This window comes from Eucalyptus grandis, chromosome 2, assembly GCF_016545825.1.
Source record: "Eucalyptus grandis isolate ANBG69807.140 chromosome 2, ASM1654582v1, whole genome shotgun sequence".
In the NCBI taxonomy this organism is placed as follows: Eukaryota; Viridiplantae; Streptophyta; class Magnoliopsida; order Myrtales; family Myrtaceae; genus Eucalyptus; species Eucalyptus grandis.
In genome coordinates this window covers 25,848,173-25,865,307 of record NC_052613.1, presented here as the reverse complement: position 1 = coordinate 25,865,307, position 17,135 = coordinate 25,848,173, and the positions used below count along the sequence as shown (strand labels likewise).

Below are 17,135 nucleotides of genomic sequence, written 5' to 3'. Positions count from 1 at the left end.
GGCTCGCTTGGCCGTGCCGGCGGCCATCGCGGTGGCCGGCAACCGGAGGAAGAAGAAAGAAAAAATGGAAAGAAAAAGAAAAAAAAAATTAAAATTAAAAATAATTATAATTTCGGTTTTTAAAAAAAAAATTATAAAGTTAAAGAGATGAGAGAGATGATGAGGTTTTGAGTGAAAATAAATGAGTTATTTTTAATGGGTTGATAAATGGGTCATAAATGGGTTAGCTCTCTAACCCTTTTTTTTTTTTTTTTTTTTTTTTTTTCCCACTCTATTCCCTACTCTACACGAGGACTTGTGCCGCCTCTTGCGGGCGTGGGAGTCGCAACCCACTCTCAAACTTACGCGTCCCTACTCCCTATCCACGAGAAGATGGGGATTTGAACTCACCTCCCCCTTCCATGTTGGAAGGGTGGCCACTGGGGCGAACCCCCAGTCTCTAACCCATTTAAAACCCATATATTTTAGTCTTGACCCATTAAAACCCATTATTGATGTTTTATGAAAGAAAGCTTGACCCATTTAACCATAAATGGGTCCATAAATGGGTTGTGCAACCCATTTAACACCTCTAACGATGGACAATGCGACCGTGAGCCAACGATGGATGGTTTGACCATGAGTTAGCGAGGAGGGAAGCGAGTGAGGAAGAGAAACGATGAAGGAAGAGTGCCGTGCGAGAGGAAAAATGTAGTTCTAAGATTAAAAATCAGGGGGAAGAAAGATAAGATTTTGGACTTTTGGATTTACAAAACTGATTCCCAAACCGATCCAATCAATCTGGTTCTCAGGTGGGTATTCACTCAAAATTGAGAACCGAACTAGTTCAAACCAATTTCGAATTTTGGAAACCAGTTCTCAGACCTATTTCAACAAGAATCGATTCCCGACCTTAGTTTTCGAATGGGCTGGTTCGGTTCTTGAGTTTACCCGATCTGGTTGCACACCTCTATTGTCTATATATCAAAAGAAAAATCACTAATAGTATCATACGAATATGGGAAGCAAAATTCTTTCGTCACACCGATGAGGCATTTAATTGAAAAGAAGAAAGGAATTAGTGAAGAATTTAAAAGTCAGTCTGAATTGTTCCGACAAAATAGAATGTCACACGACTATCGTCTCAACAATTGATTAATTAGTATATTTTTATTAATGGAATGACTATATTAAATACTTTCATATAATCCAAAAACTAAACTAGATATATAATAAAATTTAGGGATCACAATGCATATTAAAATAATGATTTGGAACCACAATATATAATGGGTGAAAATTCAATGAGCATTTATATTATTATCTCAGATTGCATACAATCAATTCTCCTTCAAGGAAAAGAAGAGAAAATGATGAATGTTTTGGTCAAACTATTCTCCCATCTTTATGTAAAAGTCCAAAATTGCTGCCGAGTCAAAAAGAAACGAAAAAGGGGGTCAAGAGTCATGACCCACGCCTTCCTTGTGTCACCGAAAATGAAAAAACAAAAATCTCCATCGAGGAAAAAAAAAAAAAAAGGCAAATGTCAATTCCTAAGATAGGAATTAGAAAAATATTCGGCGGCGGTGATTTGTTTGAAATTTATCACCTATGTCATGCATTCCTTATATAAAAATCGGTTTGACGGGTATGATTTTGAGAACCCATCACTTCACATGTCGTTTTAAGTTTCAATGATGTATTGATATCCTTTAAATTTAGATGAAGCTATAGATAATATCAAGATGTTTTGGCGTCGTAAGCTGCAACTTTGTCTGTGTCGATGACAGGGGGAGGAAATTTAAGATTTACTGCGCCATATGATCTAAGGTAACACCGAGGTGACCGAAACACTTGTGTTTCACAAGGTAACCACCAATCCACGCACACACGATGATGACAGGAGGAGGCCGCCTTCGTTTGTGGCGATTCGGCCGGTCGCCGGAGGATCCGCGGCGGACAGCGCCGTGGACGGAGGTCTCCACCATGGATTCAAAATTCTAGGGTCTCCGCTGATGTTTCAAGGATTTTCACTTTTTTCTGTCCGATCCGATTTCCTTTCCTTTTTTAAACACGCTGCGTTGATCCTTCCATATTATTTTATTTTATACTTTTCCCACTTTGTGGCTTGAAAATTCTTTTCTTAATTTTTCTCATTCGAATTCTTAATTTTGCTTTTTTTCTTTCCTTATAAAATGCACGTTAATCAAATACTTAGGATAAAAAGATATCCTATTTTGACTCCCTTGGCTCTTCCGTATTTTTGAGTTAAGAATAGTGCGAACCCCTCTACATGTAATTTGCAAAATAGAATCGCAGTGAATAATAATATCATGAAAATAAACTAAATTCAAAAGAAATATAGAAAAGATTATTTTTATTCGATACACGGGACAATCTAAGAATAACATCCGCAAGTCAATCGATTTTAATTATATGATGATTAAATCATAATATCATAATTTTCAAAACTATATTATAATTTCTGGTTATTATAAGTTGGTCGAGAATTATTACAACCTTTTTATTCTAAAATTTAACAAAAAAAAATTAATGAGTGCGATCATACAAATTATGAATTATTAACAATTTTTGCAATAAATTATTATTGAGCAAATATAATAAAAATCATATTAATTAGTTATGATAATTAACATCTTGATTATTTAAGTTTAATAACTGAGTTAAATTTTAGTATAAATTTCATTTAATTGAGTAATTTAATATTTGATGACTTAAACCTAGTATGCACCTCATTAAATAATGGAAAAACTAATAATAATATTGAAATAAAATTGAATTAAATGTTTCAAGGGTTATAAGGTTCTTATCCCATTGGAATCATGCATCCTCGCCTCTAGACATTGAGCTCAATAATACTAGGGTTGAAAAAGAATTAGGAAAACTCAAAATCCATGACACATTATTGGAGCAAGCAACCCTCGACTTGTATCCCCGAGTCTCGAGTCTTCTAGAATACTCTTCGGAGGGGCAATGCGGTAATTGTACACTTATATAATAAATGCGGGTAGATGGTAGTTGGGGAAATGCGATCTCCACCATTAGATCAAGGAATGATCTACGGATACGGTTTTTTCTGTACTTGTATATATAGAGGTCTCATCCCCCTCATTGTATGATCTCATTCACGAGTGAAATACAAGTTTAGAGCTTCTCTCTCTAAAAGATCCTTGTGAGTTGAGCGTGAGAAAAGCTGCTTGGGAGAAACCCTATGGCCACGGGAACACTAGATTGGCCGCACGGGATAGGGAACACTAGATTGGCTGCATGGTTAGGGACACTAGATTGATCTCCTAAGGCCGCACGGGTTAGGGAATACTAGATCGATCGGTCCGTGACACTAGGTTGTATATTCTTTACTTGCCTAAAGCATGGAACTTATCCATATGCCCCCTTTTAGAACGTGAACAAAATATAAAGATGAGGAAAAAAGACCTAAAGTCGCTAATGTTAAACAGTGAAAGTTATCATTTGGTTCAAACATTGCTAAATGACAATTCTCATGACAGGTGAGAGTGCTACTATTCTAAATCTCTATTGTGCTTGTAGGGAATGGCACCTAAAGTGATTCTGCATCCTTTTTTTTTTGTGTGTCCACATTGCTAAAGGACAATTCTCATGACAGGTGAGAGTGCTACTATTCTAAATCTCCATTGTGCTTGCAGGGGAATGGCACCTAAAGTGGTTCTGTATCCATTTTTTTTGGTGTCCAGAGTCAAGGATTGAGTTTTTTAAACACTTGTCCCATAGAGCACGATAGTTAAAGGCGGACGATCCCAACTCCGATTTTCTTACGACATTGGAGGACAAGTGCTAACTGATCTGTGGAGGGAAATGGAAGGATCGCATGGATTATATACTTGTAAAACACCTAAGGGAAAATTTGAAGGAAGACAGTCTGGTAGACTTTTTACGAGCAATCCGAAACATGTGGGCTCACAGGTATTAGCTTCCACATGACGTTCAGGTACTTTGTTTGGAATTTTGGTGTTTAATGGAGATATTGACATGTATGATTTTTGTAATAAAAAGTATTAAGCCGGTATTGCTTGATGCCTTTCGGCAGAAACTGTTCAAGCCCATTCCAATAGGTTTCCATAAGTATTTTGCGGATAAATTTCCTGCTCTCCTGATGGAAACATATTTGGTAGCTAAGCATTACTGCTCACACGATGAACCCTTTGTGAGTTATTTTGAAAAGGATGCCTCTTTAGCCTCCCAGCTTTGGAACATGGATCATGTTCAGTTAGTGTGACGTGTAAGTGCAACTAGGTACCCTCTTAGTTTTGTGCGAATCGATGCCAAAGCCCAAGAAATTGCCAAGTTGTTGGACACAACAAATGCTTTGCAATTAAAGGTGGAAGAAGCAAACTCTCTGGTCATTGAAGAGCAAGAAGTAGCGAGGAAGGCAATGGAAGAAGCGCCTATAGTTGTGAAGGAAATCTCAGTCATTGTTCAAGACATAGAAAAGAGAATATGGTGTGAGGCTCCTCTCATTGCTCAAGATACATTTGGGAAAAAGCACCTCCAGTTGTGAAGGAAACCACTGTCATTGTTCAAGATGCAAAAAATAGGGTAACCAGTTGCACTTGCACGTCACACTAATTGGACATGATCCTTGTTCCAAAGCTGGGAGGGTGAGGAGACATTCCTTTCAAAATAACTCACAAAGGGTTCATCGTGTGAGTAGTAATGCTTAGCCACCAAATATGTTTCCATCAGAAAAGCAGGAAATTTATCCGCAAAATACTTCTAGAAACCCATTGGAGTGGGCTTGAACAGTTTCTACCAAAAGGCATCAAGCAATACTAGTTTAATACTTTGTATTACAAAAATCATACACGTCAATATCTCCATTAAACACCAAAATTCTAAACAAAGTACCTGAACATCACGTGGAAGCTAATACCTGCGAGCCCACATGTTTCGGATTGCTTGCAGAAAGTCCACCAAACTGTCTTCCTTCAAATTTTCCCTTAGGTGTTTTACAAGTATATAATCCATGCGATCCTTCCATTTCCCTCCACAAATCAGTTGGCACTTGTCCTCCAATGTCGTAAGAAAATCGGAGTTGGGATCGTCCGCCTTTAACTATCGTGCTCTATGGGACAAGTGTTTAAAAAACTCCATCCTTGACTCTGGACACCAAAAAAAAAATGGATGCAGAACCACTTTAGATGCCATTCCCCTGCAAGTACTCGAAAACATTAACTTCATCTCTATAACAATGGAGATTTAGAATAGCAGCACTCTTACTTGTCATGAGAATTGTCCTTTAGCAATGTCTGTACCAAATGATAACCTTCATGGTTTAACATTAGTGACTTAGGTCTTTTTTCCTCATCTTTATATTTTGGTCACATTCTAGAAGGGTGCCATATGGATGAGTTCGACGCTTTAGGCAAGTAAAGACCTTTCCTCATCTTTATATCTTGGTCACATTCTAGAAGGGTGCCATATGGATGAATTCCACGCTTTAGGCAAGTAAAGAATATATAGCCTAGTGTCACGGGCCGATCGATCTAGCGTTCCCTAACCCGTGCCTAACCCGTGCAGCCTTAGAGAGAGAAGCTCTGAACTTGTATTTCACTTGTGAATGAGATTATACAATGAGAGGGAGGAGACTTCTATATATACAAGTACATGAAAACCGTATCCGTAGATCTCTATTCGATCTAACGGTGGAGATCGTCTTTACTTGCCTAAAGCGTGGAACTCATCCATATGGCCCCCTTCTAGCTCGCGACCAAAATATAAAGATGAGGAAAAAAGACCTGAGGTCGCTAATGTCAAACCATGAAAGCTATCATTTGGTTCAGACATTGCTAAAGGACAATTCTCATGACAGTTGAGAGTGCTGCTATTCTAAATCTCCAATGTTATAGAGATGAAGTTAATGTTTTCGAGTGCTTGCAGGGGAACGGCATCTAAAGTGGTTCTGCATCCATTTTTTTGGTGTCCAGAGTCAAGGATGGAGTTTTTTAAACACTTGTTCGATAGAGCACGACAGTTAAAGACGGACGATCCCAACTCTGATTTTCTTACGACAATGGAGGACAAGTGCCAACTCATCTGTGGAAGGAAATGGAAGGATCGCATGGATTATATACTTGTAAAACATCAAAGGGAAATTTGAAGGAAGACAGTCTGGTGGACTTGCTGCGAGCAATCCGAAACATGTGGGCTCACAAGTATTAGCTTCCATGTGACATTCAAGTACTTTGTTTGGAATTTTGATATTTAATTAAGATATTGACGTGTATGATTTTTGTAATAAAAAGTATTAAGCTGGTATTGCTTGGTGCCTTTTGGCAGAAATTGTTCAAGCCCATTTCAATAGGTTTCCAAAAGTATTTTGTGGATAAATTTCCTACTCTCCTGATGGAAACATATTTGGTGGCTAAGCATTACTGTTCACACAATGAACCATTTGTGAGTTATTTTGAAAGGGATGCCTCTTCACCCTCCCAGCTTTAAAACAAGGATCATGTTTAATTAGTGTGATATGCAAGTGCAACTGGGTGCCCTATTTTCTGCATCTTGAATAATGACAGCGGTTTCCTTCACAACTGGAGGTGCTTCTTCCATAGCCTTCTCAGCAGCTTCCCAACTGTATCTTGAGCAATGACATGAGCATCACACCATACTCTCTTTTTTGTGTCTTGAACAATGACGGGGATTTACTTCACAACTGTAGGGGCTCCTTCCATAGCCTTCCTCGCTGCTTCTTGCTCTTCAATGACCAGAGAGTTGGCTTCTTCCGCCTTTAATTGCAAAGCATTTGTTGTGTCCAGCAACTTGGCAATTTCTTGGCCTTTGGCCTCCTCGAAGATCGATCCGCACAAAACTAAGAGAGCACGGACTCATATTGAAAGCTTGTTTAATAGCATCAACCGCACCACACATCAATAAAAAAATCCTACAGGTCGTTGAAGACAATTATGAATATGTCACCCTTAATCGCTTTTCAAGTCGTAGACTAGTTGTAAGCTCCTCCACACGCTTTTCTAGCTTGTCCTTTGCCTTTTTATGAGCACCAGTTTCTCATGCAACCTGGACAACATTTTGAATGAAACATTGCAATTCAACCTAAGTAATCATTGGAGTTAAAGAATAAACAACTATTGTAATTGAAAATTAATATTTTTGACCTGACCAGCCATTTTCAGTTTTCAGAGCTTTCTTCTTGCAATTCTACCTCTCAATCCACATTGAGAAACAATTACAACTTTATAGAGACTCTTAACATGTTTGGTGACGTGGCAAAAATGAGCCTGCGAACACTAGTACTAAGATATTTCACTTACGTACATTTGCAAATTTTTCAGCAATTGAACCATTAATGTTCTATGTGCCAACGAAAACAACAAACAGCAAATTCACTACGACAGTAACAACCACAAGAAAGACAAATTCTACTCGACATAATAAAACCTGGAGGATGATGGAAGCTTTGGTCAATTTTCTAATCCGAACTCTTTCCTAGCAATGATTCCCCTATATCCTGTGGGCGATGCGGTAATTGTACACTTATGTAATAAATGCGGGTAGATGGTAGTTGGGGAGATACGATTTCCACTGTTAGATCAAGGAGAGATCTACGAATACGGTCCCCTCCCCCTCATTATATAATCTCATTCACAAGTGAAATACAAGTTTAGAGCTTCTCTCTCTAAAAGATTCTTGTTAGTTGAGCGTGAGAAAAGCTGCTTGGGAGAAATCCTAAGGTCGTACGGGTTAGGCACGGGTTAAGGAACACTAGATCGATCGGCCCATGACACTAGGCTGTATATTTTTTACTTGCCTAAAACGTGGAACTCATCCATATGGCCCCTTCTAGAATGCGACCAAAATATAAAGATGAGGAAAAAAGACCTGAAATCACTAATGTCAAACTGTGAAGGTTATCATTTGGTTCAGACATTGCTAAAGGACAATTCTCATGACAGGTGAGAGTACTGTTATTCTAAATCTCCATTGTTATAAAGATGAAGTTAATGTTTTTGAGTGCTTGCGGGGGAACGGCATCTAAAGTGGTTTTGTATCCATTTTTTTGGTGTCCAGAGTCAAGAATGGAGTTTTTTAGACACTTGTCCAATAGAGCACGATAGTTAAAGGAGGAAAATCCCAACTCCGACTTTCTTACGGCATTAGAGGACAAGCGCCAACTAATCTGTGGAGGGAAATGGAAGGATCGCATGGATTATATACTTGTAAAAAATCTAAGGGTGAATTTGAGGAAAACGGTCTGGTGGACTTTCTACGAGCAATCCGAAACATGTGGGCTCACAGGTATTAGCTTCCACGTGACGTTCAGGTACTTTGTTTGGAATTTTGGTGTTTAATGGAGATATTGACGTTTTTGTAATACAAAGTATTAAGGTGGTATTGCTTGATGCATTTTCGCAGAAATTGTTCAAGCTCACTCCAATGGGTTTCCATAAGTATTTTGCAGATAAATTTCCTGCTCTTCTGATGGAAACATATTTGGTGGCTAAGCATTACTACTCACATGATGAACCTTATTTTGAAAGGGATGCCTCTTCACCCTCTCAGCTTTGAAACACGGATCGTGTTCAGTTAGTGTGACGTGCAAGAGCAACTGAGTACCCTATTTTCTGCATCTTAAACAATGATAGCGGTTTCCTTCACAACTTGAGGTGCTTCTTTCATAGCCTTCCCGGTTACTTCCCAAATGTATCTTGAGTAATGACAGGAGCCTCACACCATATTCTTTTCTCTATGTCTTGAACAATGATGGGGATTTCCTTCACAATTGTAGGCACTTCTTCCATTGACTTCCTTGCTGCTTCTTGCTCTTCAATGACCAAAGAGTTTGCTTCTTCCACCTTTAATTGCAAAGTATTTGTTGTGTCCAGCAACTTGGCAATTTCTTGGGCTCGAAGATTGATCCGCACAAAACTAAGAGAGCACGGACTCATATTGAAAGCTTGTTTAATAGCATCAACCGCACCACACGTCAATAAAAAATCCTACAAGTCGTTGAAGACAATTATGAATATCTCACCCTTAATCGCTTTTCAAGTCGTAGACTGGTTGTAAGCTCCTCCACACGCTTTTCTAGCTTGTCATTTGCCTCTTTAAGAGCACCAATTTCTCATGCAACTTGGACAATATTTTGAAGGAAACATTGCAATTCAACCTAAGTAATCATCGGAGTTGTAGAATAAACAACTATTGTAATTGAAAATTAATATTGTTGACCTAACTAGCTATTTTGATCTTTCTGAGCTTTCTTCTTGCAATTATGCCTCTCCATCCACATTGAGAAACAATTGCAGCTTTCTAGAGACTCTTAACATGCTTGGTGACGTGGCAAAAATGAGCCTATGGACACTAGTACTAAGACATTTCACTTATGTACATTTACAAATTTTTCAGCAATTGAACCATCAATGTTCTATGTGCCAACGGAAATAGCAGACAGCAAATTCACTACGATAGTAACAACCACAGGAAAGGCAAATTCTACTCGACGGGATAATACCTTAATGATAACGGAAGCTTTGGTCAATTTTCTAATCCGAACTCCTTCCTAGCAATGATTCCCCTATATCCTATGGGCGATGCGGTAATTGTACACTTATGTAATAAATGCGGGTAGATGGTAGTTGGGGAGATACGATCTCCACCGTTAGATCGAGGAAAGATCTATAGATACGATTTGTCATGTACTTGTCTATTTAGGGGTCTCATCCTCCTCATTGTATAATCTCATTCACAAGTGAAATACAAGTTCAAAGCTTTTCTCTCTACAAGATTCTTGTTAGTTAAGCGTGAGAAAAGCTGCTTGGGAGAAATCTTAAGGTCGCACGGGTTAGGCACGGGTTAGGGAACGTTAGATAGATCGATTCATGACATAGGTTGTATATTCTTTACTTGCCTAAAGCGTGGAACTCATCCATATGGCACCCTTCTAGAATCCAACCAAATAAAGATGAGGAAAAAAGACTTGAAATCGCCAATATCAAACCGTAAAGGTTATCATTTGGTTCAGACATTGCTAAAGGACAATTCTTATGACAGATGAGACTGCTGCTATTCTAGATCTCCATTGTTATAGAGATGAAGTTAATGTTTTCGAGTGCTTGCAGGGGAACGGCATCTAAAGTGGATCTGCATCCATTTTTTTGGTGTCCAGAGTCAAGGATGGAGTTTTTTAGACACTTGTCCGATAGAGCACGACAGTTAAAGGCGGAGGACCCCAACTTCAATTTTCTTACGGCATTGGAGGACAAGCGCCAACTGATCTGTGGAGGGAAATGGAAGGATCTTATGGATTATATACTTGTAAAAAATCTAAGGGTGAATTTGAAAAAGGACAGTCTGGTGGACTTTCTACAAGCAATCCGAAACATGTGGGCTCACAAGTATCAGCTTCCAGGTGACGTTTAGGTACTTTATTTGGAATTTTGGTGTTTAATAGAGATATTGACGTGTATGATTTTTGTAATACAAAGTATTAAGCTAATATTGCTTGATGCCTTTTGACAGAAACTGTTCAAGCCTACTCCAATGGGTTTCCAAAAGTATTTTGCTAATAAATTTCCCACTCTCCTGATGGAAATATATTTGGTGGCTAAGTATTATTGCTCACACGATGAACCATTTGTGAGTTATTTTGAAAGGATGCCTCTTCACCCTCCCAGCTTTGGAACATTAATCATGTTCAGTTAGTGTGACGTGCAAGTGTAATTGGGTACCTTCTTTTCTGCATCTTGAACAATGACAACGTTTCCTTCACAACTGGAGGTGCTTCTTCCATAGCCTTCCCGGCTGCTTCCCAACTGTATCTTGAGCAATGACAGGAGCATTATTGCTCACACGATGAACCCTTTGTGAGGTGTCCGCCCTGATGAGATCCATAGGGCATATCCCCATCTGCGTCGTCGAAAATGAGGAGGAGGTCGTTTAGTTTGGCGCGATTTCGCCGGTGGCCAAGGATCTACGGCAGATGGCGCCGTGGACGGAGGTCTCAGCTGTGGAATTGGGAATTCTAGGGTTTCTGCGATTCTAAAGAGTTACTTTTCCCCTTTCCTTTTTACACAGTAACTGGATCGAGCAATTTTTACCTTCTAACTGGTCTAGTTTTTTTTTTCTCTCTTTTTTTGGGTCCTTTTTTCTTACTTCTTTTTCACTTTTTCATCACAATTTCCTTACGTGAGCAATGCAAGCAACGGCCAATTGAATTTTTTTCCATGCAATCAAGTCATTTTGCCATCATCTAACCATCTATTAAGAGTGATTGAATCCAGAGTGTATAGGTTCTAGACCTGAACCTTGTACCCCATCCTGTCATGATCGATCCTCCTTTTTGGATTACGGATCTAACCTTATTTGCATTAGATCCTATTTTGGAACCATACTGAAACATATTTTGCAACCATCCGATCTCCTATATAGTCTTGAATTTTACATTAATACGCGAGAAAACAACGTCCTAATTTGTATTGAAAATTTAAGCACCTATTATCAATAAGCACATAAATTTTTTGACTAAACGAAATGAAGGATTCATTAGGCTAATTATTATGAACAAACATCATAAGGTAAAGACCACCGCCCTAGCGGTGTATGATGGACTCTCCCTCTCACGTGGAGGAGTTTGAACAATGGTTAGGGTTTGACCATGAGTTGGTTATCAAAAAAAAAAAAATCATAAGGTAAAGCAAAAATCCTATACGATGGACAATGCGATTGTGAGCCAACGATGGATGGTTTGTGAGAGGAAAAATGTAGTTCTAAGATTAGAAATCAAGGGAGAAAAATATAGGATTTTGAACTTTTGGGTTTACAAATTGGTTCCCAAACCGATCCGGTTGACCTAGTTCTCGGGTGGGTATTCACTGAAACCAAGAACCAAACTAGTTCAAACTAATTCCAAATTTTGGGAACCAGTTCTCAAACTAGTTTCAACGGGAACAAATTCCCGGCCTTAGTTTTTGGATGGGCTGGTCCGGTTCTCAAGTTTACCCGATCCAGTTGCACACATCTATTGTCTATATAAAAAAAAAAAAATCACTAATAGTATCATCGAATATGGGAAGCAAAATTTTTTGTCATGCCGAGGAGGCATTCAATTGAAAAAAAGAAAGGACTTAGTGAAGAATTTAAAAGTGAGTCCGACGTGTTCCGACAAAATAGAATGTCAACCATTGATTAATTAGTATATTTTTATTAATGGAATGACTATATTAAATACTTTCATATAATCTAAAGACTAAACTAAATATATAATAAAATTTAGGCATCATAATGCACATTAAAATAATGATTTGGAACCACGTCATTGTCAAAATTCAATAAGCATTTATATTATTATCTCAGATTGCATACAATCAATTCTTCTCCTTCAAGGAAAATAAGAGAAAATGATGAATGTTTTGGTCAAACTATTCTCCCATCTTTATGTAAAAGTCCAAAATTGCTGCCGAGTCAAAAAGATAAAAAAAAAGGGGGGGTCAAGAGTCATGACCCACGCCTTCCTTGTGTCACCGAAAATGAAAAAACAAAAATCTCCATCGAGGAAAAAAAAAAAAGGCAAATGTCAATTCCTAAGATAGGGAATTAGAAAAATATTCGGCGGCGGTGATTTGTTTGAAATTTATCACCTATGTCATGCATTCCTTATATAGAAATCGGTTTGACGGGTATGATTTTGAGAACCCATCACCTCACACGCCATTTTAAGTTTCAATGATGCATTGATATCCTTTAAATTTAGATGAAGCTATAGCTAAAATCAAGATCTTCTGGCGTCGTAAGCTGCAACTTTGTCCGTGTTGATGACAGGGGGAGGAAATTGAAGCTTTAGTGCGCCATATGATCTAAGGTAAAACCGAGGTGACTGAAACACTTGATGTTTCAGGAGGCAAGGTAATGACCACCAATCCACGCACGGGTCACGATGATGACAGGAGGCATGGGAGAGGAAGAGTGAAGAAATGAATGCGCTTTGGCATTTGGGGCATCTAGGCAGGGCAAGGATTTTTTGGCAGGATAGGTAATTCTACCTAAGTATAGAGAGTCTTAAATTTAAAGAATCTCAATCTCTTAAAACAATGTTTGGTCGTCTGAATTTCTAATCATGATAAGATTGAATAGGATAGAATATAAAATCTAGAGATTTTTCTGTATCATATCCACTATTTGGTGATTCCAATAATAAAGTCGGATATACTTACATCATATATATTATTTGGTATAAATGGTATATTAATATAAATGAGTCAAAGATTTTATAAATGAAGAGGGTAAAATTTCTTGCGACACTCTTGTCTACTTTATTTTTATTTATTTTCCTCTCTTTTTTAAAATAATTTATTTCTTCCCCTTCAAAGCATTCTCTCGATAAAATTTTATTAAAAGTAAACTTTACTAATATAACTAAAATGTTAAACACCTAAAATATATAATAAATATATATTTATATATTGAATTTATGTTCTAAGATTAATTCAAGTATATAAATAAAAATAAGACTAAGCTAAAAATGCTAAATTGTTAATTTTTTGTTATTTTGAATTTATTATATTATAATGCAAATATTATAAATATTGAAATATAATTTTAAATTTGTTAATTTAAGAAGTTTGTTATCAAAGAAAAATAACTTTCTTATTATAAATATTAGAAATCTTATCTATCTTTATTCCACCTCAACATGAGATAATCTTATCTAGCTTATATCCCTATTATATCTGATCTTATCATGTCTTGAGTGAGTACAAATGCAAGATAAGATAAATTTAACTATATCCTGAATTTTATCCCAATCATTAAACACAACCTAAAAGTACAACACTAGAAAGATTGCCAAATTTGGCAAAAGCATAGATTTTTCAAAAGCATCATAGCATAAGTAAATTTGCATTGCACATATGACATGGATTTCGATAAATAGTCAATTGCAATTATGTCAATTCTATCTATCTACAGCTACTTCGCATGTCGAGTCCAAGTTGACATTTTGGAAATCCTTTGAACACACTTAAATATGTTTAAAGATATTGAAACAAGTTAATGTATTGCTCGTGCCAACACATAACAAATTCATACGCTTTTAAACAAGTCTTTATGTACTTAAACATATTTACAAAACTGCACTAGAAGTCATCATTTTGTAGATGTGCAAAAAAAAAATGGTACATCTCCTTAATAATTGTATCATGTTTAAGCTTTAAAATTCCAAATCCATACATAGGCATCTCTCATTTTCGAGCTAGTTACACAAAGAATGAGTATTTTTAACAAGTATCTCTAGGGCAATTACTAATTTAACTAAAAATGGATATAAGAGTTTTCGAGACTATTTGAAAGTGAAATAAATTATACATTTTGATAAGGTCACTTTAAACAGTAAGTTTAAATTTCCTAAGTAAGAAACAGCAAATGCCCAAATAAGTACTACTCCTTAATATTATCTACGCAAAAATGGTAATTGATAACTCTCTTGGTTGGCACAGTTATTTGAGGCATTGAGAATTTTTAAATTGGGGAACCGGAGGTCACGCGTTCAGATTTCTTAAAATGCGTGAAAGCCGCTCTCTGGATTTAATCAAATTTGTGAGACTCGCCGATTATATATAATGTGCTTTGAGATAGATGGGTCCCTCTGCGGCGGCCCCATATTATATAGGAATGTATCACGTTTGAATTTTAGATGGGCAGGAACCGCCGTACAAGAAAGACCGCCGCCGAAACGACCAAACGGAAATCGACTTATAATCCGAATCCTCGTCCGACAGAATTCGACTTGGCGGAGGAATCTCTCCAATAATTCTCCTCCCTCTTCTCTCTCTCTTTTCGCAAGCCCCATGCACGCAAACCCACCGTCTGCCTCTTCTTCTTCTTCTTCTTCTCTCCCTCTCTGTCCTGATCATTCGTAGCAGCAGCATCTCCCCATCAACCCATCAACCCCTCTCCCTCCCTCCCTCTCTCTCTCTCTCGCCATCCCTCTCTTCTTGGCAATTGGCTTTGCATCTTGCGTGCGCAAGAGCATTTAGCCAGAACCCGAGAAGGAGGAGAGGGGAGATTCGGCCATAAAAAAGGAGAGCGATTCGGATCAAGATGTGCTTGATACACGGCGCTGGAGAAGGAGGAGGAGCAGGAGAAGGAGAGGGTATGATGGAGCCGAGCTTGGAGCCGCCGACCAATTTCGCGATGGTGGAGGAAGGCATCTACCGATCCGGCTTCCCTCGTCCTGTCAACTTCCCCTTCCTTCGATCCCTTCAGCTTCGCTCCATCGTGTAATCAGGCTTCCCTCATCCTCGTTTTGTAATCCTGCCTTTTCGTCTTACGTTTTGTGTGTTTGGATCAATGCATTCTTGCAAAGTGGTCTTTTTTTCTTTTGTATATCTCCCCCACATTTGCTTAATCACGGAATGGTTGCATTTTATGTATATATTTGCAGATACTTGTGCACCGAGCCTTATCCAGAGGAAAATCTCAGCTTCCTGCGCTTGCAAAACATTCGTCTCTTCCAATTTGGGATCGAAGGGAAAACGGTGAGCACATATGTTCATGGGAAAAATCTTTCGCATTCTCGACGTCATCCGATAGATTCTTAGCTGAAGCTCCTCCTTTGCGCTTTAAGATATGAGATTTCTCGGTTTGCTCGTTCTAGTTGTGTATGGCTGACGTCTATGGTTGGTTACCCGCGGTCGGTTCTGAGAGAGAATGAATCTTGGCATTTGCAGGAGCCTTTTGTACCCATTCCTCGAGAAACCATAACGGAGGCTCTAAAAGTTTTGATCGGTACGAGAACATGTGCTTCCGATCCATCGTTCATGTTAATGTTTGATTGCGATGATTCCTTAGTCTGCGAAATGTATCGCATCTTTATGTATTATTCCGGAATGGGCTCACCTCAAATTCTTTTTGCTTACAGATGTGAGGAATCACCCAGTTTTGATCCACTGCAAGCGTGGAAAGGTATTGTTCAAAATCTTTGGATGCTGAAATTAGAGTTAGGGGATTATGCATCTTTAAGATAACGTCGAGATCCGCAGAACATGCCCGTTTGATGGGTCAATGTGTTGCTTCGGCTGCTACCGTTGTCGGATATTCTTGGACATGCCAGCTTAATTCTCAGAATGATTCTTCTTTTCTATGCATCTCCAGCTTGTTGGCCTGAATTATGATGTCTCAATCCTTCACGCGTTGATTTCCTCTCTCTCTCTCAATACTTCCTGCCCATCTTTCCTTTCATCCTGAAGGGTTCATACTTTGATCATGTGGATTTCGACCTACCATGGGGCTTTATCTTCAGCTATATATGTCTTTTCTTTCCTCCTTATGCAGCACCGGACAGGTTCTTTGGTGGGTTGCCTCAGGAAATTGCAGGGCTGGTGCTTGTCCTCCGTGTTTGAGGAGTATCAGCTCTTCGCCGGTGCGAAATCCAGGGTCACGGACATGAGGTTCATCGAGACTTTCGACGTGACTCAACTGAGGCAGTGCCCGTACAGCGTCATCTACCGTTACCAAGGTTATAGTTCCAACAAGAGGCGGTTGATGTATGGAGAAGAGAGTGTACAGAAGCCTCAAGTAGCTTCGAGTTAGGAGGGTCTGCAGGCCTAGGCAGGACACAAAGGAAGGCGGATGCCTTGGTCACTACGCAGGGCGTGACATTGCAAGTAGTTGTAAATTGAATTCGATTTACCCCTACGAAAATACTTCAGCACAGGCGCTCTTGGAGGCTTGCGGTCTTTGCTTTCTTGTTTTGGGAGAATTGATTCGTTCTTTCCTAGACTCTAAGGGAATTCCATTCGAATGAATAGAATAACATTGTTTTCCTAATGTCTGCTGGTTGACATGCCATTAGCTAAACTGGATGTCCCCGACTCCATCCTGCTTGGTTACTTCCTTGAAATTACTTCTTCGTTGGGTATATCAGGCCGATTACCAAGTAATAGATGATACCATTAGGCAATTTAGCATGAAAAAATGATTGGCAGGTATCCATTATAAGACTCCCAGAACAAGAACGCTAAACATCTTGTGAAACACTGGGAAAGATCACCATTGCTCGACCTCCATTTGACGACAAGGCCTCCTCCAAAGGTTGCTCGGTCATCCAAAACTGTCGAAATGAGCAACCTTGTTGTCTGGTATGC

The 17,135-nt window shown here is 38.6% G+C and overlaps 1 protein-coding gene across 1 annotated transcript; it reads left to right on the top strand.

Moving 5' to 3' along the window:
• Window positions 1-14,795: 14,795 nt before the first annotated feature.
• Window positions 14,796-16,757, top strand: LOC104434799 (tyrosine-protein phosphatase DSP3). Its single transcript, XM_010047662.3, has 5 exons — window positions 14,796-15,269; window positions 15,434-15,527; window positions 15,720-15,777; window positions 15,911-15,954; window positions 16,324-16,757. The coding sequence occupies exons 1-5, from the start codon at window positions 15,091-15,093 to the stop codon at window positions 16,579-16,581; spliced, it is 633 nt and encodes a 210-aa protein (XP_010045964.1). The 5' UTR covers window positions 14,796-15,090; the 3' UTR covers window positions 16,582-16,757.
• Window positions 16,758-17,135: the final 378 nt, after the last annotated feature.